Source organism: Opisthorchis viverrini, assembly GCF_000715545.1.
Source record: "Opisthorchis viverrini unplaced genomic scaffold opera_v5_26, whole genome shotgun sequence".
NCBI lineage: Eukaryota > Metazoa > Platyhelminthes > Trematoda > Opisthorchiida > Opisthorchiidae > Opisthorchis > Opisthorchis viverrini.
The window spans coordinates 2471304-2497763 of record NW_008751683.1 but is presented as its reverse complement, the minus strand read 5'-3'; the positions used below and the strand labels follow the sequence as shown (position 1 = coordinate 2497763).

The window sequence follows — 26460 nt, the reverse complement described above, 5'->3', positions numbered from 1 at the left end:
TTGCATCATAACACTGCAGCAAGTCCAGTCGTTTTTGGACCTCCACACGCCGCAGACTTCTCTACACACGTGAAAATCTGTCCGATGCCGTCGCTAGGAGGCCCGTCATGTGCCGGCCAACCGGAATCAGTCACTGGGCCCACTACATTGTCATTCGGACCCTGAACCGCCAAAGGCGAAAGGATGCAGCATCTACTGTGCCCGATGGTTTGTGGAGGGAAATATACAAGAGAAACTGCGGCCTTGTTTTGGGTATCGAACAGAACCGGATACAGGTGCTATCTGCTACAAAATACGTGAATAGAGGGCCATGTTCCACAGTGTGCCATTTTAATGGAGCTTGATGGGATCAGTTACGTGTGAGGAAACTACCAATATAATCCGTTCGTTGCCGGGTTTGGACAGTCTCATAGAATGCCAACACACATGCTCAGTAGTTCAACTTGCTGCTATCATCTGCGTGTGATCCATCTCTTTTCTGCTACGCTTCGGTTACTCCAGTTTCCAAGCTCCCAAATCCGAATTCAAATGAGGCAGATTTTCGTGTCATCCATTCTTGTTCAGTGCCCTCATAAATTGCTTGCTGAATGCTATGGATTCTATTTCTATATCCAAGCAGTTACGCGTTCTGTTTCGTCACTATTCGGCGATTTTTCTTGTGACAGTTTGGTGTTTGATCACATTTCGTAAGCCTTCGGGTCAGTTTCATACGACGCAACTGTCAGATCTGCTTAGGCCTTTGGAGTCCCGTCACCTCCTAGTTCGATACATCATACAGTCCTATGAGAACGCCGTAGAATTTTTACCTAGTTCCGCAAAAGTTGGACAGGGCCATCTGCTCTTCCAAGGCATACGTAACCCCATGTTCTTGGAGTAATGGAACGTGCCAATTCCATCGCTATAATGCAGCTCAGTACATCGATAAGGTTGTTGAAGGACTTGCACATAGTTGCCCCACTACCACCAGTTTGTTCAGATAGCGATGGATGCCGTTCTTAGATTGTAATCAGTGGTGTCAAACAAGGCTGTCCACTCTCTCCATTCTTTTTCAACTTCGTCATTGATGAAATTATGAGGCTTACCCTGGGAGGTCTTCAAAACTCCAATGTTCAGATTGTTGCTGGTGAGAACCTTGTTGATCAGGAGTACGCAGATGACATCGCCCTCATCTTTGAAGACCAAAGTGAAGCACAAGTCCTGTTGAATAGACTGACCACCATCATAAAATCTTTTGGCATGCACCTTGCACCTTCAAAGTGCAAAGTCATGCTTCAGAACGTGGAGTCTCCGAACATATCCCTTACAACTCAAAAAGAATCACCGGAGATTGTGGAATACTTTACATACCTCGGCATCTCAAAGGCTCGAAGCACATTTGCTAATTTGCGGCACTTGTGGCGACAAAAAGACATCACTAGATCTTAAGGGTAGTGTGTACCAAGCTACAGTAAGGACTGTGTTGTTGTGCGGGTGCGAGACGTGGCCTCTGGGGACAGATGATGTGAGGCGTCTTCAGGTTTTCGGCCACCGATACCTCAGAAGCGTGGCTGATTTTGGATGGCGTCCGCGTGTTAGTAACGAGGTGATTAGAAAACGGGTATTTGATTGTACTGCAGGTACTTCAATCCAGGGAGACATCCAGCATAATCAACTACGATGGCTCAGTCACGTGCTACGCATGCCGAAACACCGTCTACTGTGACGAGTGTTGTTCTCCGTGCTTCCTTCAGAATGGCGCAAATCGCGAGTTGGACAGCGCATGACTTGGCAGAAAGGCGTGAAAAAGATCACGAAGAGTTAGGATGTTGTTGGTGTTGTGAGACTTCCAGGATGGGGTCCCCGTGACCCCGTTCGTGCCTTGCCGGAGACGTTGCAAGAAATGGCGGTTAATCGATGTCAATGGCGTTCGTGGTGTCAGTTTCTTTCAAGACTGTCTGAACAGTTGGATGTGTAGGCACCTCAGAATGCTTAACATAGGCCAGCACTAGGTCCCCTCCCTCACCCACTCTTTCTCTCTTCTCTTCACTGTAGGGCTTTTAATACAATTATATATATATATATATATTTTCACTGAGTGAAGTAAAGTTCTTGTATGCAATCTCTCCCTAGTCTGGGAGACAAACTCACCCTTTTATAGGCACCAGGTAAAAAACGTACAGCGAGTCAACCGAAGAAAAATGTCACACCGGCCAACTGATGTCATGTCAGGCAAAATTTCCTCGGACTGTGAACCTTAAGGATCCAGGCGGCTAAGAGACGAGCTACAACCTAATACGACTGACAGCAGTCGTAGTATACATTAGGGTACCAATTGATATGTACTAATTACTGCACAAGAAAGAGAAAGGATGAAAAAATCCCTACTCAGTTACCGCTGATTGTAGTAGCTTCTCCTGGAACTAGCCAGCGCTCGAAATACAGCGCAGGGATTTTTATCAGTCTTCTGGTTTACTTCCATCAAATGGCTGGATCTAGATATATTTAGAGGTAAGTGAACAGAATCTAACAACACTAATTGCGTTACGGTATTTCAGTGTCCGGTCGGCAACTAGGTCTGTAGAACACCACTAAGCAGTGAGTAAAGGCATATCCGTGGTCTTGACCATGAGGTGGACGCACGGTGCATCAAACTGTGTGTGTGTGTGTGGATCAGTTATATTCCACACATTTTTCAAAACTCAAGGCAAATTGTGACGCACATAAGAAGGGTAGGAATACCGTAATCACCCCATGAGGTGGACGGTGCATCAAACTGTGTGTGTGTGTGTGGATCAGTTATATTCCACACATTTTTCAAAACTCAAGGCAAATTGTGACGCACATAAGAAGGGTAGGAATACCGTAATCACCAACAACCTTTATGTGTGCGCAACTAAAGTGCGCCAAACATGTGTGTGGAAAGTCAGCATCCACCGCTTGTACAAAAAATGCCCGAGAATGATTCCGGTCGTTGATATATCGCTCGCCTTTCTTAAAAGTTATTCTGAAAACAAAACCATCGAATCATTTCCAGGTAGGCTCTCTGGTGAACTAGATAACCGGAAAATCAACGTCTACAGAGAGGTAGTATTCCTAATGTCATGTTTCTCCACTGTTTGCTTCGATAACAGTGAGTTACAGTGAGATACAGTGAGTTCTCTACAACCAGTACCATTTGAATTAAGACCTGATATCGATCACATGACCTTGGGCAGCATGCTACAGTTTTGCTGTCGCCAAAACATGATGACTGCGATCCCTTGGGCCTACAGCGATCTCTGTAACGGAGCGTTTGTTAGGTTTCTCCGTCTATTCATTATTTGCCAACAAAAATCGTTTAAAATGAATCATTGCTCGTCAAGTTTCGGTGAGAAAATTGAGATTTGACTACTTTCAGCAACGAGTGCTGGTTGGTATTAAAGACTGTATAATTATGATGTTAACCTACCGAAAGAACTTGAAATTCTATGTCCAACAATACACAGGTGTTATACATCTTTTGTGACATTTTTCTGTCACGAATGGCTGCAGCCAGCCCTAAGCTTACAACTTTATTTCGGTATCCTCTAGAACCTGGCGCTGAAGTCTTCATAATCTCACCTTGGTTCAACAGTTTCTCTTCCCGGGAGACATCTCTGAAGGATAACTACTCCCACTGGTAAACTGTCAGAAATAGTTGATTCATCAAGATGTGGAGCAAAGCAATTCTTCTTCATTGACTGCCCTTTTGCCTGCACGGTGACATTGTCTTTTACAGGTTCTCAGAAAAATTGGGATTGCTACAAACTTGCAGAAGTTCAGTGCTAACAACCGGGAAATACCGAAGACTCCGCTTCCTCTCACAAAATGAACCACTTCTCAGGGAGGTTGGAAGCAACCCTGTTAAGGAATGTGTAGTTCTTTTCAAGGGCCGTTTTCGTAACTTTGAATTAGGATAGAGTAGACTGAATATCTCAGTGATATAAATGAAACCACTCTCAAGGTTACTGAAAACGCTCCGATAGCCCGCGACCAGTTGCGCTCTTCGTGGCGCTCACCGGACAGGCGAAGTCCCCGAGTTTCCGTCAACCTTATGTTCTACCTGAACCCAAACAGAACTGATTTCGAAAAATACACTCATTTGCAAGTCGATTAGGTTTCCACGGGAGAATGAATTGGAACTCGCGTCTGTGATGTTCTTCAATTGAATGCGCTGCACACAGGCTGCCTGATGTTTCAGTTCGTACGATATTCGAGATGTCGTAGTACCAAATGATATACAATCAGCCAGTCGCCGCTCAGCTGATAATGGTCTTGGTGAAAATTTCACATTATTTCTGAAACACCCAAAGGATTTTCCTCTCGACAACACGTACCTACTGATTAAATTCCTATCCTCCACCGCAACATCCAGGGATTTGTTTTTCTGTAGATATGATAAGAACCTTTGTGAGAAAATTAAGTATCATCTTGATTTTTTAGTGCTTGTTTGGGAACTGTAAGTATTGGCACAACGTTTGCGGATTGTGATGCATCAGCATCTGAATCTCCTCGCGATGCATTTTGATGGTTACGAGAATAACTGGATTTTAGCAGACAACTGACGCCGCAAAATTACTTAAGGACGCAGGAATAACGAAACAGCTTCCCATTTCTCACGTCTTCAAACACAAAACTATGCACCCAAGCATCCTTTCTATGGCACTGGCGCACGGAAGCGCGACCAACAGTACACCAATACCAACTCACGACAACGTGACATCCAAAAATTTGTAACACGCAGTTGAACTCAAATTCATTTCATTGGAAAACTCTTTTTAACCTTCTCTGGGGATGTTGAACAGCCACTAACCCTTCGAAAATGTAAAGCTCGTTCACCTAAACTCTCTTCTGGTGTTCAAATCAAATTTAACCTGGACGCGTCCATGTGTTGTTATTGAAATTGATACGTACATAACAAAAACTAAAGAGAGGGAAAATATTCTCTGCGATAGATGGCTACAACAAGTTTTCGTTTCATAATCTATGGATAGTGTTCTTCTAGATTGTTCTCCAAACAGAGGTCACTGGATGATAGATATCTCTTCATCAATGCAAACATTTTAGATTGCTCTCCAGAAAGAGATATCTCTTCATCAATTCAAACGTGCTTCATCTTGCGTGAAGTGCTGGTCATCAACATGATGCAATGTTTCGACCCAATTTTCCATGCAGACGCCAAAACGCCAAGGCCCATTTTAAGCGATTTAGTTGATTTCAATCCCATTTGCATTACAACTGAAGTCTTTTGACAGACTGGAACATTCTAGCCATTGCCTTCAATGCATAGCTCCCTTCCCAACCTAACTCCCCACTTGACAGCACACTGACATTGCTGGTTTTATGCACCAATTTATCATCTCCCGCGTGCAATACGCAGCTACCTACCCCACCTCCCCAAATCATCGGTGAACGAAACTGTGGCAGCTACAACTACTGTACGACGAGTACGCGGTTATTACAGCTGACAATGATGACACTGTTAGCAAGAATCAAGGTGAATTCACACAACCTTTAAACAGAATACTCTAAAGTCCTGACAGTGAGTGATATCAAGTGGTATTATTTCGCTGACTATTTCTTCGTATATTCTATTGTCATGTAGACTGTATTTGTGTGATACTTGACTTTAAGGACTTTTTACCCAATAATTTACCCAACGGAGTGGTTTTCTCAAATAACCGTTTTGAATCTAATCGAAGCAGGCCGTTTCCAAGTTCCCAACATCACCGGCGTACACTGAAACAAAGTTAGCGTTGAACACATTTATTGAAGCAACCGAAAAGGAACAGTCCATCATTTTTCTGACGAAACAAGCCTGGCATCAGATTTCCTATTTGGTGAGGCGTGAAATGCCACATGTTTAAAGTAGTGAAACTTTGACTGGACCTCGTTCTTGCCCACAACAAGTAGATCTAAACATCCGATGGTATATGGTTTGCGACTCCAAGTCTGAACTGAACTGACGGTACGCATCGGAGTAGCTCATTGATCGGGTTGATCAGTGCAACCACAGACGGAAGTTGTATCCACCATTTTCTACTCAAAAAATCAATGTCCCCCTGGGAGTAGTCGTTCTGGCTCTTCAGTATTCTAATCGGTCATCGAGAGACTCCCCGTTAACAAGTGCTGTGTGCTTGAAAAACCGGGAAACATGACCTGATTAACGACACCTGGATTTCAACGCTACACCCCTCTTGCAAATGATAACTCACTTTCCATGGACTAGAATAGGATCCACTGGGTCTGAAACGAGAAACCATTGTGAACAACTTATATCTGATTGAAATGTGCTCTTTTGGGTCGCGTGAACTGACAAACATTTCACTGCTTCTGCCAACAATGGCCAAATCGACCAAAATTTTAAAGACCGTTTCCGTGTTTCCTTGTGAACTTCGACTGTACTTAAAACGTCATTTCGTTCTAGTCATCTAGTGGTGAAACAGATGCCGCTCAAGTAAACCTCACTCCAGTGTTCTTATTGAGTCGACAGGGCCACTTGTTGCGCCTTACTGTGACCTTTAGCCTGGGGAGCCTAAGGTAATCAACATGCCCTGCACATCGAAGGATGAACGCAAATGCAAACGTCAGTTCACAAACATCTGCCAGGTGTTCATTTCCCAAACTAAGCTGGGGCGTAGTCTTTATTAGTCCTTCGGTTTCTATTTTGTTGCATTATCACCCTCCCTTGCTGCTGAAGTGCGTAGCATATTTGTATGTGTCGAAAAAGCCCCTCGACTGACATGCTGATATTTTGGGAAATAAATATGCACACCTACGGAATTTCGTGTCGTTCCCCGAGAACCAGCCTGGGAGTGATAACCAGATTTATGTGTCCGATCTGTGTGGCCAACAGACGACTCTCGAGAAGGAAAAAAATAAATCGTAAGGCTAAGGACTTACGAACTCCACAAACATTCACCAAAAGTCATTTCGAAACAAGGGCTTTGTGAAACATGTTGCATTTATGGGGACACACTGGCTCCCTTGGACTACTATTCGGTCTCTTTCGACGCATTTTTCTGCATACGGACTTCACAGGCTACAAGTAACATAGACGAAAAGCGGTCACATTGTAATACTTCCAAACAAAGGAGAGCACTCTGATTTTTTTGGTGTTCAAGTTTGGTACTGAAACCAACTAGCGAACCGATGACCGTAAAACATTTGCTCCTCTACTACGAAAGTCCAAAAAAGCACTTTGTTTACATTAGACAACCCTTAATGCAAAGTACCACCTATGATCCACGTCGGATTTCATTTACCCTTGGAGACACACTAGGTAATTCGTGATGATTCGTAATCTGTACCCGGAGAAAGAATCTTTGGAACAAGATTCGAAGCACCTTGAAATTAACATCACGTGATATGCGTGCTGTTTTGATAAGTACAACGCTGTTTCTTTTACCATGTAAGCGGTACTTTTTTGTGACTGTTTAAAACGTACTAAACAGAGTTTGGTGCAATTCGGACACGACGTTCAGTCTAAATGCATGATAAATCTCACAAAATGAACATCTTTTCGTCCCGTTTAAGCAGAAATCAAGCCTAACACGAGAAGGTCAGTACAGATTAATATGGAGAAGGCGTACTCACAGGCTGAGGTTTTTGTTTCATTCAGTTGCTACAGCCGGTTTTAAAAGGATGGTGTGCCTCGATAAACCTGAATGAAGCAGCAATATAAAGAGTATTTTGGAGCATAAATAAAGAGAAAGGAATCACTTAGTCACATTATTTGGTGAATATTGTTGGTTTCGATAAAGTGTCACTCAGAAAATCCCCTCCATTAGTGGAGTCTAGGAGAGTGACTGGATTCAGACCACAAGTCGCAAAGGAAGTGATCGGGGCAGCACCACTGTCATCTGAACGGGTTTTATCCCTGTCGATTGTGTCTAGCCAACACTGAGGGAACTACATGCTAGCAGCTAGCTTAATAGAACTCTTCGGTGTTGTGCAGCTCACTTTTGCTGGAATTTAAACGCCATATCTCTGACAAGAGCGACAGGCGTGTTATCTGGACGCTTCGCTAAAATAGCGATGCAGACTACCAGCCCGTTACCTTGGCAAATCACATGGTGATCATCCTGATTGGACCATTTGATGGTCCCGATCATCAGGAACCGATCATCATCAACAACAGACGTTTTGTTTACCATTGACTGTAATCCGGATGATTTCAGTCTCTCTGACTGAATGAGAAGGTTTGGACAACGGAAGATACACCAACATAATTTAGAAGTCGTTGTCTGTCTAGTCTGAAACGTCCTAGAACTTTTTGCGCATTTGTTTCGTCCTGTAGGTTGCTTCTAATCGGTCATTTGTTTTGACTCAAGTTTGGATAGCCGTTGTGAGATCCAAACTATTTGCTTCCATGTGCTCCTCCACAAAATTGTCCATAAAGGGACTTTGAACGATCGTTCATCGGACTGACAGTCACTAGATGCAAACCGAAATTAAGTCATCCGAAATGGGTGGGTTCTATGACGAAATGGCTCGGTGGTTAGAGTGCGAGTTGATTGACCGTAAGGTCCGTGGCTCGAGTCCGATCTCTGCCTCTCGACTTCTAAGAGGATATACACTACGGTCATGGAACCAAATGTCGATGTCTAGAAACCACTGATTTCACAAAGTGGTTCACCTACAGCTGTGTTGATGGAACTGGGATTTTTGGTTGGAGTGTTTGCATTACCTTCTTTTGCGCCGTGTCCATCTGATCATAGCGGTCTTCTCTGTATCCTATCAGACTGAACACTTTTTGAAAAATAAGTGAACAACTTTCAACCAGCTATCAGCGGAACTAAGCACCGTGGGAACGCATCTATGTCCCATCCTGGCCGTTTTGAACCGCCTCATAGCTTCCTAGCGTTCGGCCGGTGTGTCGAACACCGCTGCAAAAGCTTCATTCGCGGTGGCCCAGTCCATCTGACCGCATCCGGGGCCGCCTTTACCCGGCCTCTCATGAGGGTCTTCAGCGCCGCCAACCTACCCCAGTCGGTACCCAGTCAAGCAACCTCCGCAGCCTGCTCGAAATTCTCCAGGAAGGTCCGAACATCCCCATCCTCAAAGGGTTGTGGCCACGGAATCTTCTTCCTTATCCTGGCCACGGTACCAAATGAAAAGAAGAGGGCCTTTGGTGCGGAGTTACTTATCGGAAAACACCAATTGAACAGTCAGACTATTGGAGAGGGAAGCAAACTTCACATATGCACCTTGTTTTGTAAAAACTGTGTATCAGTCTTCGTCTCAAACAGGTCCTCCTGAACTTTCCTGGATACTGATTGACTATCACTTAAACGTAAACGAATGCTACAAAGCGATTCCACTAATTCCGTAATAAATCTCATTTTTCAGTAGACGCGAAGGGGGCTTACGAGAAAACCACATACTACTCGCATGCCTCATCAGTAGGTATCCACCGCACCCTGGTATTAGCCCTGATAACAATGGTCCAATAAGACAATCCACCCATTAGCAAAATCGCAACTACTTACCAGATGTCCGTACGCCGTCAAAAGCAAAGTGTTTGTAAACAAATGCTGACCTCCCACAATTTGTCTCTGGGCCTCACCCGTCTTGACCTTCATGTGTCCAAATGTCTCTAGTTGAGTCTGGAACTCTCTGTGACATTCTCAGAGTTTTATGCTTACATGGTGTCACGAACCTGCTTGCGTATGAGGTAAACAATCAGACAATAATAACCGGCCAGACGCCACTCAATTCCCCAAAACCGTAGCAAAGTAGCTACCTGAATCAGGGGTAGCACGACTAGAATTTTAACGTATTAGAGCACATTTTTGACAAGCGCACAGATTTCCGATTCATTCGAAAACAAGCTCAAAATACCAGTGTTTTAGCAGGAATCTGTAGACGATGTGAACATATTAGTTGTTTGGTTACAATCGACTGACCTTGGGCTTTTTCTATACTTATGTTTCCTCTTCTTAATAGTCTGGATTGAAATAAGTGGATGTTTCTAGATAGATCTTCCTACAAACAGGTACACGAAATTCACCATGGAAAGAGCTGGCGTAAAATGTCACGCTTAAAATAATAAATAATTGCTCATCTGTAGCACCCTTTTGGTGTCCGACTGCCATTCCACCCGAAGGAAGCACAAAAGCTGGGATACTGTCAGGTCGCCCAAGTCTAATGGGAAAAGTCGAGAGGCAGACGTCGGGTTGGAATCAAGAACCTTCCGGTCAGTAAATTCGCGCTGTAATTACTGAGTCATATGACGCTTGAATATCTGTGAACTCTCCTGGCAACCCCTTCGGTACCAACCGCCTTATTAAAAATTCCATTTCTACATGTACGTCTATTATGTGCACATCGCATTTCTTCAGTAGTTTTTGACCGTCGTTATAATACCTTCCTTTCCAGAGTGGTTTTCACGTGACTGTGGTTTGAACGTTATCGAGGTCAGGTTTCGGAAATTCCGGGTGGGCTTTCTAGAAGAATTTTTCTTCGGGTATTCACCAATCGCTAACCAGGTTCCAGAACCACACACAGCGTCTAACCTGCCCAGGCGTGAGGTTTATTAACCGACATAATTGGGGTCGTTGTATAGTCAAATCGAGTTTGATTTAAACTTATGGGCCAAGGCACAGCTTTACACCTGTCATTGGCACTTTTAGGTAAGCCTTAAGAGGGATCAGTTGACACTGCTACACTGAGACAATTAGTTTTTGTATTGAATACATCTTGGTTTCAAAACAGAAGATATTACTCAGTGCCAGTGATGACACAATGATGACATAAACTATGTGACGTCATGCACTGAGGCGTTTTAGTATCCATGTTTCAACAGCAAGAAGTAAAAACATGCTGTTTAGTTCAAAACAGATCCTGTGAATTTATGCACTTACGTTAGCTTGTTACATTTATCCATTCAACTTGAAAACGTCGTCATCGAAAGTAGTATTCAAATAGAAATTGAGTATTCCATTTGTGCGATAACATGTACGAAACGTAGTAATTCGTTACCCTGAGAAACAAACTAAAGAGCGTTAAGGTTGATGAAACAGGTTGTTTGTATGTATGCAGTATGTAGGCGGGTGCTTGGCAGTATGGATGATGCGCCGCTTATTCTGCCGTCGTACCATTCACTTCACGCGATCACGTGTTCACTGGCTGCTTGAGTGACACTTCCTCAGATAGAAAAGTTTTCAACAGTCTTATGAGTAGTGTGTCACGCCTGTACAGAAGTAATCATTAGAGTTTCTCCCTTCTGTGGATCTCACATTGGAGCTTGAGCACACACAATCAGCAAGCACGATAATCCAAAGTCGGATAGGCATACTGAATTGCAAAAATTGGAAATCTTTCACGCTAAAGCTAGTGTTGTTGCTAGCTGTTGTCGAGGCTTGGCCGTTAAACGATTTATTTTCCTCTTCCAGTGTCCTCTGACGATAATTGTTTCATGACGTTTGGGCATGCCATTTACAAAGTTGTTCGAGGAAGCCGGTTACAGAAAAATCTTATACAGATCATCCAGTTAAGCGGGCCGGAGTTTCCCTAAATTTGTTTATAGACGACCTTCCTTTATTTAGACGCAGTGAACCAGCCAATTGATCCCAAGCTTCTGCTAGTAATTTGAACTCTGCGATCGACCCAGTTGATCACCCTGGTGATTCTTCCGGCTGACCCCTTGGTGGCCTTGCCCAGCCTATAGATCTTCCTACAAACAGGTACACGAAATTCACTTCGGCCAATCTTCGTAGAATGGCCTTTCTCACTTCATTGAAGCTTCCTTGAAAGCTATAGGACACAGTGTAGTCTTCGTAATGTAATATGTAACTAAACATAATGCAAAAGAGGCGAGGTCAGTGGAAAACTACTGAGCATCCAACTTATCCACAAGCTGAGCGACCGCGAAAGCTGTCTCACATTTCACTTCTGTACCTGAATTTTACACTAACTGGAAAAAAGAGATATCATATTATGCTGATGGATGCTATGTTCCATTGCCCCAACTCTACTACACGAACACAGTGATCTGAATAGATATGAGGTGATTTTCAGTTTGTTCGACACTGAAGCAAGTGCTTTACTTCTCACTAAGGTGAGAAGAATCATGAATAGTTGAAACAGGGGTTTGTAACAGCACTCAAAGAAGCGATTGAATCACTCATGAAGACTGGCGATTTGGTGTCACAAACTAATCATAGGATAAAGGATATTTCAACCGAACCCTCCAAAATCACAGCAAAGATTCCCAAGCAAAACTTCTCGTAATTATCAGCACTAATCGAGCAAGCCAATGATCAATTACTGCAGGATGAATCTGTAAAAGTATTAACGGAAGTGTGCTAACAAAAGCGTTCGTTAAACGGTATTATTCAGGTCAAAACAATGTGAAGTGATCAGAAGAGTTACTGGAAGGCCAAGATGATCTCCCTGGGTCTCGTCTGTGGATGGAAAATGTTTTTGTACGATTCGCGATATCCAGGCCCTGTGACCCTTTTCAACTATCAGTTTCATATAAACAGGTGGGTACATGCGACGTCCCAACTCGGTACTGTTGATAAAAACTGAAGTGTGTAAAGTTTTCGGGCTATATCATTACGGGTGGTTAAACAAGCTACTGTTAACTTTTACCATGTGAGTGAGTTACCAATGAGGCCAAAGTCTGCATCAGAATTTTTTCGGCTTGAGCGCTCAATCCCCATAGGTTGCCGTACTGAATCTGTGTTCTTTGTATAACCGAACTCACGTCAGAAAACGCTGTTTGCAATGAAGAGGTTTCAAAGACTCTAAACTTATCAGCGACTTTCGACTTTACAAGATCAAATTCGTTTTCTAAACCCTCACTAACTGATGTGAATGAATGGTGCTGTTGCTGTATACAGAAAGTTATTTCAAAAGGTAGTCTGCATCTAGCGCATCGGAAGACTTGGCCTGTGTATCAATGAAATTAAAATATCGTTTGCTTTAGAGCTGGGGACAATTTTGTCTACAAATCCATGCAGTTAAGAGTTCACCAGAGAAACTGGTGATAACAAACGACTCTCTAATTCCTGACTCTATACAGCCTCCTGGTTCTTTGAACCACACCGACCAAAGCGCCTGCATACAAGGTCATGGAATTCCAATTGCACAGATAAAACAAATCGGTTTCCTGAATCCTGACAAAATGTGAAATGCATCGGTCGCAAACACATGAAACAAAATGGAAATTACCGGAAGAGCGTAGCCGTGGTCATATCGTATTGCCAAGTTTGACAATCATCACAGATGTGCAACTGTACACTGGGATTTATGGCAGCCATATACCGGCGAGTGAGTTAGCTGCTACGTTAACCCCTCAAACCAAAACTTTTTGCCGGGGATCATGTGATCGATTCGGGTGTCTTCGTTCAGATAGGTGAGTAAGTAAGTAGATATCCCTGGTGTCGAAAACCTGTTTCAGATGAACACACAGGATAGAGCAGTATGAAAAGTGTCGACTCTGGTTACTCATGAGTAGTGAAGAATTATAGGCACTTGCAATTTCGCCCCCTAACGAAACGCAACTGTAAAGCATTCCTGAAAGTGGTGTAATTCGAGCTAAACAGTGTGATGTAGAAGTGGGAGTAGACTGCATTTCTCGGATACATTTACTGGGAGTAGATCTCTTCTTTCACATGCGATGGGGAGTACCCCATGAGTTGAGCAATGAGGTGAGAGCATAACTACTAGCAGGACCTCACAACCTAGAGAAATTTAGCTGCCTGACAAATACTGGCCATAATCTTACCAAGTGAATGAGTGTAGTAGATGTCTGGAAGCATCAAGGGGCAGCGGGAGCTGAATATGCACCACTGCCACGTATCTTCACCATTTTCTCCACCATTATCTCCACCGTGTTGAGTGTGCGGAGTTTGGCATTAGGTTCCTACTAATGACGACCTGAAGCAGCGTCAGTGGAATGCTTCTCCATCCTAATAATTTGTTATGCTCTATGCTAACAGGCAACATTGCCACTTGCGCGATTGGTATGAACACTGACCGTGTGTAAATACTGATTTGAGAGATTTGGAGTATAAAACTGTGCTTCATCCTCCCTTTATGGATTTTGAGGTATTCATCCTTATGTGTCCTCAACGAGTTTCTCCTTTCCGAGCTACGAACGTTTGCTGCTGCTACTGTTGTTAGGTCATGTGATACACTGTTCCCGTTGCATCAGTCCTCGGCATCAACTCCTACTGGAAGCCCTGGAGAGAGGTGGACAAAAGAGCCCCACACTTTTCGGGAGTGTTGTTATTCAGTTAAAATTCTGCAACTGCTTTGTGTCTAAATTTTGGCATTTGTGTTTTCATGGCTTTGTTCGCAAGCTGCTTTTACACACACTTGGAGTTTCATTTCAGTTGGTTGAAAGATTTATGAGTTGTGTGAAGCTCCACGGTTATGCCATGCAATTCCTAACTGGGCCACAGAGGATAGGATATGAAAGCCACCATAACAATCGGATATGAGGAAAGGCCAATTTTTTACGACTTTACTACTCACGTGACGCCGCCCCAGTACGAATAACTCCGTCCTATGTTGGTCCTTCAGACTCGAGCCACTGAGAAAAATCCTCGCTTACCCACCAGCACTGCTACAGCGATGCGTCACGGATACCAAGCTTGACAGAACAGGGGCGACGCCTGTGTGTAGCATGAAAGCATTTGCACGTCAATGCAACACTCCGGGATGTCTGACTCCTGTTCTTGCGCGAGGGGCATAAGGCTCTAGCGGACCGACGCTTGTGCACTTGCATTATTTGCATGCGAGTGGGCTTAAGTGATAAAGTTACAAACCAAACAACCGGTCGAATGTGCGGTATCGTTTTCCTATTCATATTGGGTTGAGAAAAAACACGCTACAAGAAACTTCGTTACACGCATTCAAATCACACAGTGATGACAGTATTAGCACACTGTGTTGATGAATCATTCGCGTTCTTCAGAGTATGAGCAGGACGTCGGCCTTACGAGAGGGTATAGTTCTGTTCACTCTTTGCTGTTAAACGATCCTGGTACACATATCCGGCTGAGGAAGATCGATTTTCCAAACAGCTGACACTTTTTGTTTTGATTACAAGGATACACATGTAGTTCGTGGAATCAGTTTGTCCCCATCTACACGGTCTTTGAATTTTTCACAGCCAACTTCTGAACCGTTTATTTACTTGTCTCTCGCCTGATGGGTAACTCACGCCCTTGGGGTCACACTTTCGGTGCATCAGCCTTCTGCCGAATAAATCGGACGAATTTGGATTTTCGCGATAAGTCCGTTTTGATTTATGTGTCAACAGCTGTTTACATTTCCATAAATTAGGAATAGGAAACGAGTCAGCTTTGGCGGAGCAGTCAACTGTACCACAAATACATATCAATTAGATGAGAGATCACCTGGAGCCTACCTGAATCCCCCGTTTATCATGTTCTTATGTCCAGTTGACTGAGTTCTAGCCTAGGTTTTGCTCAGCAGTTCCAGGCAGTTGAAAGATTATGCACGTACTCTGTATGAACTCTTTAGGCATTTTCAGAGTCAGTTTAGTTTCTCACTCCGGTCAAACTAATCTGGTGTGAGTAATCAGTGTACTTCTTTCCCATCAGTGCTAATTTTAACACGGAACCCGTCTAGAACTAAGTGAGCATGATCATGGGCGAATCTTACAAAAAAACGAGAACTTACAACACTCGACAAACAAACTCCGCATTACAAGTAGGAAGGATTTGTGGACGAGTTAATTCCATACTGATTAAGTGAAGACTAACAGATGCAACATATCTGTCCAGTGCATCCGAGATCGAACAGTGCAAAACGTTGGTCGGCTGGAATTTCTCATTTTCAAACATATTTGCTTCAAAGAATTGAACCTACAAGTACGAGATGAGTGCTTTGAATGATGGTTGCCTCCAAGAGACGCAGCAGAAATGTGAATCTGCAGTAACTTACGAACATTTTCACAATGTTTTGTCGCTTCCAAATGTAGATTTATCTGCGAATAATTTTCTAATTGACGTGATGGACAGAGATTACCTCCGTTGATGTGGGTGATATTGATCTCTCCGTCAAGGCTGAAAATAGGCTTCAGCCAGAAGAAATTGAAGTACCAGAGTGTCATGGTGAAAAGGTCGAGTGCATGACACTGCGTTCTTCTTACACAGATAGCTGGTTAGCCTTAAGGAAGAGCGTAGCCGTGGTCATATCGTATTGCCAAGTTTGACAATCATCACAGATGTGCAACTGTACACTGGGATTTATGGCAGCCATATACCGGCGAGTGAGTTAGCTGCTACGTTAACCCCTCAAACCAAAACTTTTTGCCGGGGATCATGTGATCGATTCGGGTGTCTTCGTTCAGATAGGTGAGTAAGTAAGTAGATATCCCTGGTGTCGAAAACCTGTTTCAGATGAACACACAGGATAGAGCAGTATGAAAAGTGTCGACTCTGGTTACTCATGAGTAGTGAAGAATTATAGGCACTTGCAATTTCGCCCCCTAACGAAACGCAACTGTAAAGCATTCCTGAAAGTGGTGTAATTCGAGCTAAACAGTGTGATGTAGAAGTGGGAGTAGACTGCATTTCTCGGATACATTTACTGGGAGTAGATCTCTTCTTTCACATGCGATGGGGAGTACCCCATGAGTTGAGCAATGAGGTGAGAGCATAACTACTAGCAGGACCTCACAACCTAGAGAAATTTAGCTGCCTGACAAATACTGGCCATAATCTTACCAAGTGAATGAGTGTAGTAGATGTCTGGAAGCATCAAGGGGCAGCGGGAGCTGAATATGCACCACTGCCACGTGTCTTCACCATTTTCTCCACCATTATCTCCACCGTGTTGAGTGTGCGGAGTTTGGCATTAGGTTCCTACTAATGACGACCTGAAGCAGCGTCAGTGGAATGCTTCTCCATCCTAATAATTTGTTATGCTCTATGCTAACAGGCAACATTGCCACTTGCGCGATTGGTATGAACACTGACCGTGTGTAAATACTGATTTGAGAGATTTGGAGTATAAAACTGTGCTTCATCCTCCCTTTATGGATTTTGAGGTATTCATCCTTATGTGTCCTCAACGAGTTTCTCCTTTCCGAGCTACGAACGTTTGCTGCTGCTACTGTTGTTAGGTCATGTGATACACTGTTCCCGTTGCATCAGTCCTCGGCATCAACTCCTACTGGAAGCCCTGGAGAGAGGTGGACAAAAGAGCCCCACACTTTTCGGGAGTGTTGTTATTCAGTTAAAATTCTGCAACTGCTTTGTGTCTAAATTTTGGCATTTGTGTTTTCATGGCTTTGTTCGCAAGCTGCTTTTACACACACTTGGAGTTTCATTTCAGTTGGTTGAAAGATTTATGAGTTGTGTGAAGCTCCACGGTTATGCCATGCAATTCCTAACTGGGCCACAGAGGATAGGATATGAAAGCCACCATAACAATCGGATATGAGGAAAGGCCAATTTTTTACGACTTTACTACTCACGTGACGCCGCCCCAGTACGAATAACTCCGTCCTATGTTGGTCCTTCAGACTCGAGCCACTGAGAAAAATCCTCGCTTACCCACCAGCACTGCTACAGCGATGCGTCACGGATACCAAGCTTGACAGAACAGGGGCGACGCCTGTGTGTAGCATGAAAGCATTTGTCAGTCAATGCAACACTCCGGGATGTCTGACTCCTGTTCTTGCGCGAGGGGCATAAGGCTCTAGCGGACCGACGCTTGTGCACTTGCATTATTTGCATGCGAGGAATTCTAAAGTGTGATGAACTGTCTTGGTGAGTGGGCTTAAGTGATAAAGTTACAAACCAAACAACCGGTCGAATGTGCGGTATCGTTTTCCTATTCATATTGGGTTGAGAAAAAACACGCTACAAGAAACTTCGTTACACGCATTCAAATCACACAGTGATGACAGTATTAGCACACTGTGTTGATGAATCATTCGCGTTCTTCAGAGTATGAGCAGGACGTCGGCCTTACGAGAGGGTATAGTTCTGTTCACTCTTTGCTGTTAAACGATCCTGGTACACATATCCGGCTGAGGAAGATCGATTTTCCAAACAGCTGACACTTTTTGTTTTGATTACAAGGATACACATGTAGTTCGTGGAATCAGTTTGTCCCCATCTACACGGTCTTTGAATTTTTCACAGCCAACTTCTGAACCGTTTATTTACTTGTCTCTCGCCTGATGGGTAACTCACGCCCTTGGGGTCACACTTTCGGTGCATCAGCCTTCTGCCGAATAAATCGGACGAATTTGGATTTTCGCGATAAGTCCGTTTTGATTTATGTGTCAACAGCTGTTTACATTTCCATAAATTAGGAATAGGAAACGAGTCAGCTTTGGCGGAGCAGTCAACTGTACCACAAATACATATCAATTAGATGAGAGATCACCTGGAGCCTACCTGAATCCCCCGTTTATCATGTTCTTATGTCCAGTTGACTGAGTTCTAGCCTAGGTTTTGCTCAGCAGTTCCAGGCAGTTGAAAGATTATGCACGTACTCTGTATGAACTCTTTAGGCATTTTCAGAGTCAGTTTAGTTTCTCACTCCGGTCAAACTAATCTGGTGTGAGTAATCAGTGTACTTCTTTCCCATCAGTGCTAATTTTAACACGGAACCCGTCTAGAACTAAGTGAGCATGATCATGGGCGAATCTTACAAAAAAACGAGAACTTACAACACTCGACAAACAAACTCCGCATTACAAGTAGGAAGGATTTGTGGACGAGTTAATTCCATACTGATTAAGTGAAGACTAACAGATGCAACATATCTGTCCAGTGCATCCGAGATCGAACAGTGCAAAACGTTGGTCGGCTGGAATTTCTCATTTTCAAACATATTTGCTTCAAAGAATTGAACCTACAAGTACGAGATGAGTGCTTTGAATGATGGTTGCCTCCAAGAGACGCAGCAGAAATGTGAATCTGCAGTAACTTACGAACATTTTCACAATGTTTTGTCGCTTCCAAATGTAGATTTATCTGCGAATAATTTTCTAATTGACGTGATGGACAGAGATTACCTCCGTTGATGTGGGTGATATTGATCTCTCCGTCAAGGCTGAAAATAGGCTTCAGCCAGAAGAAATTGAAGTACCAGAGTGTCATGGTGAAAAGGTCGAGTGCATGACACTGCGTTCTTCTTACACAGATAGCTGGTTAGCCTTAAGCTCTTTTCAAATCAATTAGATGGGCAGTATCGTTCGCACAAACGGTTATTATCCTCAGGACATCTTTTGAATTCGTTTAAAGTTTACTTCTGTGGACAGATTTTTCCTAAATGCACTTGGAAGCTTTCGTATTGGTTTACCGATGACTTTGAGAAAAAAAGTTGAGTGTATTCATTTGTGTTTCCATCCCTCCAGCTTATGACTTGACCTCTACACCGGATTTCCGCACCTAAACAGAGTTTTTGGCACTTGGCACGGTTTGTTTTACCACTGTTCCATTCACAGCCACTACTCATTTGATTTGCTGTTAGATAAAAAAAAACGACCGCATAGGCAAACAGTGTGAAGATTCTGCCTCCATGGACTCCCCCTAAAACTCATCACCTTGTATTGTGTTCGATAATGCTGTGTATTTGAGCTGGAATTGTACAACCTGCCTGGAATTTTCTTTGAATTTCGCCGTGATCTTACTGCTGACCGAAAGCATGTTACAAATGCACCTACACGAATGAACTATACGTATTTTTTGGATGATGCCCCAGGTTCGTCAGACCCAGACCTCTCGCAGCTGATCCTTACTCTTTCGTGCTACTGCGTGACCACTGAACGACAAATTTCTGTGACGGAGTGGACCTTATTTGTCACCAGGGCAGACTGGCTACTAACTTTCATTCTCCCAACTGGTGTATGAATTGTCGGTTGTGTAGAGTAACTGCCATCCACTGATCGATAAGGCGTGCCCGTGTCAGTTTCACCACAAATCCTTGAAGTTGATATATATCTTCTGTCAGAAGATGTGAAAATTTGAGCTTCAACTCGGACTGATCTACTGTAAAGAATTGTATTAGAATATATGACGCCCCTGGATGGACTCTGTGGTAAATAGTTGAGTTGAAAGCTGTCGGGCAGTATGAACCTGTCTTGAAAGTACTGTTCAGGGTGACCGTATGGAAGACATCTGCATCTTTTCTGTTGAAACAAGACATATAGTTTTACGTACTTTATAAGGTGCCGAGCCAAAAATAGGATGTGCAATAATGACTGGCGATGGAACAGTTTTCACTTCAACATCTACTGTAGGAGGAATTGCGTGCAAAAACATAGTTATTCAGTTGTAACAACCCTCTAACGCCTAGCTGAGATGCCACCTTGAGGAACCGGAAGGGAGTGATACTGCCAGGTTGACAAAGCATAGAGAGAAATAGATGACATGTTGAGATTGGGTTCTAACCATGTATGTTCCTACCAGTGAAAGAAAGAAGGCCATCACTGCGGAGTTATTTATTCGGAAATGCCAGTTCGGAAATCCCGGTTACAGACCATTGAACAAGGAAGCAAAACTCTAATCTGCATCTTAGTTACAAAACCTGGACACAGATCTTCTCCCGAACGAGTCTTCCTGGGGATTCATTGCCTCCAATCATTCGTCGGTCAAATAAAAGCAAATGTTACAAAGTGGCCCCGCGAATTCCGCAACAGAATTCTATTTTCCAATCGACGCAAAGCGAAATTCTACGAACAACACATACTACTCGCGTGCCTCCCGATCAGTAGTATCACCGGTACTGTAGTAGTATAGTTGTGTGCTGTTTAACACTAAGCTTGTGTTTATAGTGTTTCATATTTGTCTTACGTACCATTGGTAACTTAAATCGTGATGTTTGGGGACCCATTTTGCTATTCTAATCCTCCCCCCCCCAAACTATCCGTGAACGAAACTGCGGCAGCTACAACCACAGTACGACGAGTACGCGGTTATTACAGCTGACAATGATGATGATGATGAATTCGTCTAATACTCCCAGCCGACCAGTAGTACTTGATTTCACTGTCTACATATCTTCAAACTCTGCACCACTAACTAAGTTCATATCTTTTTTCCCAATCTAATCTCTGCATTCTTTCTGAAGTGTGTTCATCTGCCGCAATTGTATTGTCATTTCTGTATGTGGTGATTCTCTCTGCCCCCTCCACTTTTGTTCAGCCTCTTGCTGCATTCGATCTACCTAACCCTTCGCATTTGCTTTTGGGCTGATCTGTCATCTATTCGTCCGCGAGACTATTTATCCCTCGGCGTGTTCTTTGCTGGGCTCAGTTGGTGTCCGCTTCTAATGGTGTTGAACGAACTAGTTGCCTGGAAAGAACGGCGGTATGTGCTTCCCACCACCACTTGTCTAGTGTATGATTTTTCATCGGTAACTGATATGCTGCCCTACTCGAATTGATGAAGGCTCAGTATTGATATCAAGCGCATGAGGACCAACCAAAACCTAGCCGATGAAACATAACTGATTCTCTCTTTCATTTTAGAACGCCATTCGAAATGTGTTTGTATTAACACTAGTGCTAGCAGTTTTCTTAATTTTTTTATTTCACATATCAATGTTAACTCAAGTAATTATCTTTGGTTTCACGGAGAGTATCTACTGTGTGGGGATTAGTCGGCTCTAACAAATTCCATGATGCTACCATCCACTAGCGGCGCCGTATCTTTGTTCCTATCGACGGAGCCCCATAGACAGTGTAGGCCCTAGCTACTAACAGTGATCTTCACAGTTGCTTTCAATTGCGCTTCATCCGATAGCGTCATCCTGAACTTGGCCATGGAATCAGTGGCACCTTTCACAATTCACTGTCAAGATTACGCAGAACATGGACGATCCACTGTAAGCCCGTCATTAAATGAATTCATCAAAGCGAAGGATTTTCCGACATCTTGGCATTACACACTACGTATAAGGTTGGTAAAATTCCCTGGAAAAGCCACTACCGGTTTCGAATTTTGGTTCCCATCGTGTGAGTGTAATCTCAGAAACCCCATGAATTTGTGTTCCATTTAAACGCCGGATCGGGTGGAGTACAGTCGTTTTAAATTTACTTTGATGTAAACGGTAGACTCAGCTCACTTCCAGTTCATAATATTCTTCATATTCATGTGATACACAAAAGTCGTCTCGTGTCTCAGTAGGACATGAAGTTGATGGAACTACACCAACTTGTTGAGCCCGAAGAAGGGCAGAGTCGGTCGTTGGCTGTCGAAAGGTTTTTAGCAACCGTGTGAGTAGTTTGTTGTGACAAGACAACATACTTCGATGTCTCGAATATTGTGTCAACAGAAATATGAGGCTAGTCATGTACTTCATATTCGGTTGAAAAAAAATCATAAATGAGAAGTACATTCGAGTCTCGCGTGAACACTGGCCGACGTCGTTTATAGGTCTTTGATCAGTCCGTAGGGGACTTCATGATAGGGTTGGTTTCTAAGCATCCCTGCAGGGCACTATTCAATCACAGAGAGCCATACCAAGCAAGTCAGTTGTATGCATAGAATGGACAATGGCGTGAATGCTGAATCATTCATACAACATACAAATACGGTGACCTAATACGGCCTAATCGAAGCAGAATCATTCCTGAGTACGATCAGATTGGGGCTTCTTTGAAGGAAGTAATTTCGTGCCATCAATACGCTGCGTTCCGCGGGGTCATTAAAACAGTGACTTTACACAATCCTTGAAACGTTAATCATTATGGAGCTGTCATGAACTACTTCCTTAATAACCCACATTTCTGGACAAAGCTTAAACTAATCTAGTTAAAGTTAAGGTTGTGGGATACCTTACTTTTGATTGAGATTTCATCCTTAAAGTGGAGCCAGTCTATGCTGAAAAGCTGAGTAGTACTGTACAACCCTTTCACCTTACTGGGAATTTTCAGCAGCGTGTAGCTCGATAAACTCCATGGAGTTTCGAACCCGCGGTCTTCCGCTTTTAGTTTGAACACTCGTCCTGTAAGTGAAGCCAATCTATGTCGAAAGGCACTGCGACTATTTCATCCTTAGCCGTTTAGCCACGAGCGACTGATCACCACTCTAATCGATTCGTACTGAGGAGAATATCCCATTTCCATTTTCAAACAAAGATGTGGAAAGCCACATACTGCAGCTGGTTCAAGAAATTCTGCTGAAAAAAAAATCCGAAATTGACTCTTTCACTCGCCGTCCTGGTAAAACTAAATCTTTTTCGTGATTTCAAAAGAGTGTCTCGTGCGTATCGAATCGCATCTCAAGGTAGTCATCTCTATATCATGCTGCAGTGTTTTGTGAACAATTTTATAAGATCGCCAACTGTAGGATGTGTATGATTCATACATTACCCTGTAGATTCTTACTCTGGAACCCTATATTCAATTATCAAAAATACCCAGTAAATACTCCTTGGTAAATACTCCATCTGCTCCATTCGACCGAAATCACTATAATGCAACTCCGCAAGCAGAATTTATGTACCCGCATCCTCTGCGTATGCATCGCCACTTCCTACAAGCGGTAAATTCTGGCGGTTTTCACGGGTGATATACTGTGCACGCCAAGTATAAATGAGTTCTGATCAGTAGTCTTGTTTTTTGTCTATATCCAAAGTCACTGTAATGAGAACATAATGCGTCGGAGAACAAACACGAAAGTTGGCGTTGTCAAGACGGACACTCACCCGGGCATACGTAAAATTCCGTCTTCACGGCTGCCAGCTGTTCGGTGAGTTGGTTCACCCTGGTCTGCAGTTCCTGCACTGATGCAGCATCCCTGTTCTCCTACGACTGCAACGTGGCCAGTGGTTCCTCGGGCAGCTCCCATGCCAGACGCACCAGCTCCTCCACAAGCAACTGGCAAGTTGCTCGTGCCAACTGCAACTGGGCACCAAGCGCGGGTTGCACACCTTCGACGAACTGATCCGACAGCAACTGGTGTCGCGACACTCCGTCCAGCGTCGGCAAAGCGTGATCCAACAACTGCTGCAGGCCGGCGAAGAACACGGCCGGGTCCGATCCGGGTGCCATCCTGGCCGTCTTGAACCGCCTCATAGCCTCCTGGCGGTCGGCCGGAGCGTCGAACTCCGCTTCAAGGACTTCCTTCGCGGCGACCCAGTCCAACTTCCGAAGGCCTCTTCTGGCCGCATCCAGGGCCGCCTTCGCCCGGCCCTTGAGGAGGGTCTTCAGCGCTGCCAACTCACCCCGGCCGGTCTCCAGCCCCGCAGCATCAGCCACCTCCTCCAGGCCCTCCAGGAAGGTCCGAACATCCCCATCCTCAAAAGGTTGCGGCCACGGGATCTTCATCCTTATCCTGGTCACGGCACCAAATGAAGGGAGGAAGACCTTCGCTGCGGAGTTATTTATTCGGAAATGCCAGTTCGGAAATGCCGGTTACAGACCATTGAACAAGGAAGCAAAACTCTAATCTGCATCTTAGTTACAAAACCTGGACACAGATCTTCTCCCGAACGAGTCTTCCTGGGGATTCATTGCCTCCAATCATTCGTCGGTCAAATAAAAGCAAATGTTACAAAGTGGCCCCGCGAATTCCGCAACAGAACTCCGTTTTTCAATCGACGCAAAGCGAAATTCTACGAACAACACATACTACTCGCGTGCCTCCCGATCAGTAGTATCACCCTTACACCAGTATGTTGGAAGAAATGCTTGACATGAATTCATTCGCTCATGACAATTTGGATTTTCCCGCTTTGAAATCCCTTAATAGTCCACTTCTTGTTATACGGTGAAGGCTGTCAGCTGACTGGAGCTCTCGGTATTTAAACAAACATGGTTACACTATCCTGGCCAAAATCGCTCTTCTGATCCGCAAGATATGGGACCCCAAATGAGCGAAAACTGATATTTCCTGTAAAGCAGAAACGTTAGGATGGTTCGGAGTGCTCGTAAGCAAAAAAGGGATGAACGGCTCATTTTCTAAACACGACGTGTTCCGATCACACTGTGAGGTATCCTTCCACTCTAAATACGAGACTCCTCTCCAATAGTTCCGGCTACCTGGCACGCACTCGCGTTGGCAGTCACAAATGTGGTCTCTTAACTAAACTCCAACCGAGTGTTATCTAGTTCGCAATTCGCAGGAGATTCGTTCAACGCCCAATAAGGGGAAATTCCTAAGAAGAACGAAACTCATACAGCATTCTTCACAAGTTGCAACATAATTTGGCTGACAGAATGAATATTTAGTCAAAATTCCAGGAATCTTGTGAGTTTTGTGTCCTTCTCACCACAGATGAATTTTAACCTCCGTAAAATTTGTACACTACGTACTTGGTGAGTGATCAGTGCACTGAATGTATTTTTAAAATGGTGATACTTTCATGTAATTTTTATTTCAACGCGGTGTCTTTTGTCTATCATTGATTTGCACGAATTTCACCCCGAACCGAATAGACCCTCTCCTACCAGGAAACACTGCATGATACTCTGATGAAGCGTATCACACATGGCGAAGTAAAACCAAGGAATTAAACCAAACTGTAATGACCACAACAGTACATAGCAACTTTTCTTGGTCTATTCCGTTGTCCCTTCATGTGTTGGAGAAAAATCGTGGTTTATATACCATCCATGCATATATCAAATAAATATCAGATATTTTCTGTTACAAAGTATAGAATAAAAGCAAACAAATTCGCAACTTTCAAGAAACAACTTGGAACTGGCTTTCCGTGCCAAAAATCGAGTATCACACGATTGTCTTCGGCCTGGTTTTTATATGCTCCGCGAGTTTTGGTTGCAGTGCCAAAACACGTTCTCGGTGAGCAACAAATATTGCATAATTTTCCTTGAGAAATCCTGGATAAACGGCTTCAACCTGATCAAGTGTGCACAAAAGTGCGATGTCTCCCAGCGAAACTTTTCCACCTGCTACCAACTCGGAGGGGTTTGATTTCAGTGTCTCCGACATGAGCTGAAAATGAGATGAGCAGTTTATTAATTTGATGCTATACAAGACACCAGTCTCTTCCATGTCGGAAGACTTAGTTTCAGAAAACGCTAAATCGTGTTTCATTTGATTGTATTGTCTGCAAAGAATAACTTTTCAGGCCTCGTTAAAAATGATAATTGACCATCACTTCTCATCCCAATTCATACGAAAATCGACCCATCGCAGCTTTTCGCCTCAAAGACTTCAGTAAACGTGAAATTATGTTGGAATTACTTCGCAGGTTACTGAGAAGTAGGACGTCGTTAGTTTCTCTTGAGAACCTCCCTGACTTGTCTGAGATTCCCTTTTCGCAGCTTTTCTAAATTAAGTTTGACTACCCGAAATTTACCTCTACTAAGCGAACCTGTGAACATCAAATCATCATCATCATCATCATCATCATCATCATCATCATCATCAACGACGGCATGACATCAGTGTTCAACACCAATGCTTCACTGCCGTACAGCCATGACTTATTTGAAAGCCTTATTGTAAAGAAAAGAATAAAGGTGGATGGGGGAGGGACTTAGTGCTAGCT

At 43.7% G+C, this 26460-nt stretch overlaps 3 protein-coding genes across 3 annotated transcripts in view; 1 reads left to right on the top strand and 2 right to left on the bottom strand.

Moving 5' to 3' along the window:
* Window positions 1-972: 972 nt before the first annotated feature.
* Window positions 973-22245, bottom strand: T265_02297 (hypothetical protein; the record flags this gene model as incomplete). The annotated part of the gene is made up of 3 exons (XM_009166501.1): window positions 973-1249; window positions 7960-8186; window positions 22066-22245. 3 exons carry the CDS (start codon window positions 22243-22245, stop codon window positions 973-975), a joined length of 684 nt encoding a protein of 227 aa, XP_009164765.1.
* Window positions 22246-24337: 2092 nt separating this feature from the next.
* Window positions 24338-26460, top strand: part of T265_02295 (hypothetical protein) — a gene marked incomplete at both ends in the record, with an annotated part of 12028 nt that continues 9905 nt past the window's right edge. Inside the window, one exon of the mRNA XM_009166499.1 lies at window positions 24338-24616. Coding sequence (XP_009164763.1) covers window positions 24338-24616 — 279 coding nt within the window. The remainder of the gene's footprint in view (window positions 24617-26460) is intronic.
* Window positions 25486-26460, bottom strand: part of T265_02296 (hypothetical protein) — a gene marked incomplete at both ends in the record, with an annotated part of 13180 nt that continues 12205 nt past the window's right edge. The window contains one exon of the mRNA XM_009166500.1: window positions 25486-25901. Within this exon, the coding sequence (XP_009164764.1) occupies window positions 25677-25901 (225 nt within the window). The remainder of the gene's footprint in view (window positions 25902-26460) is intronic.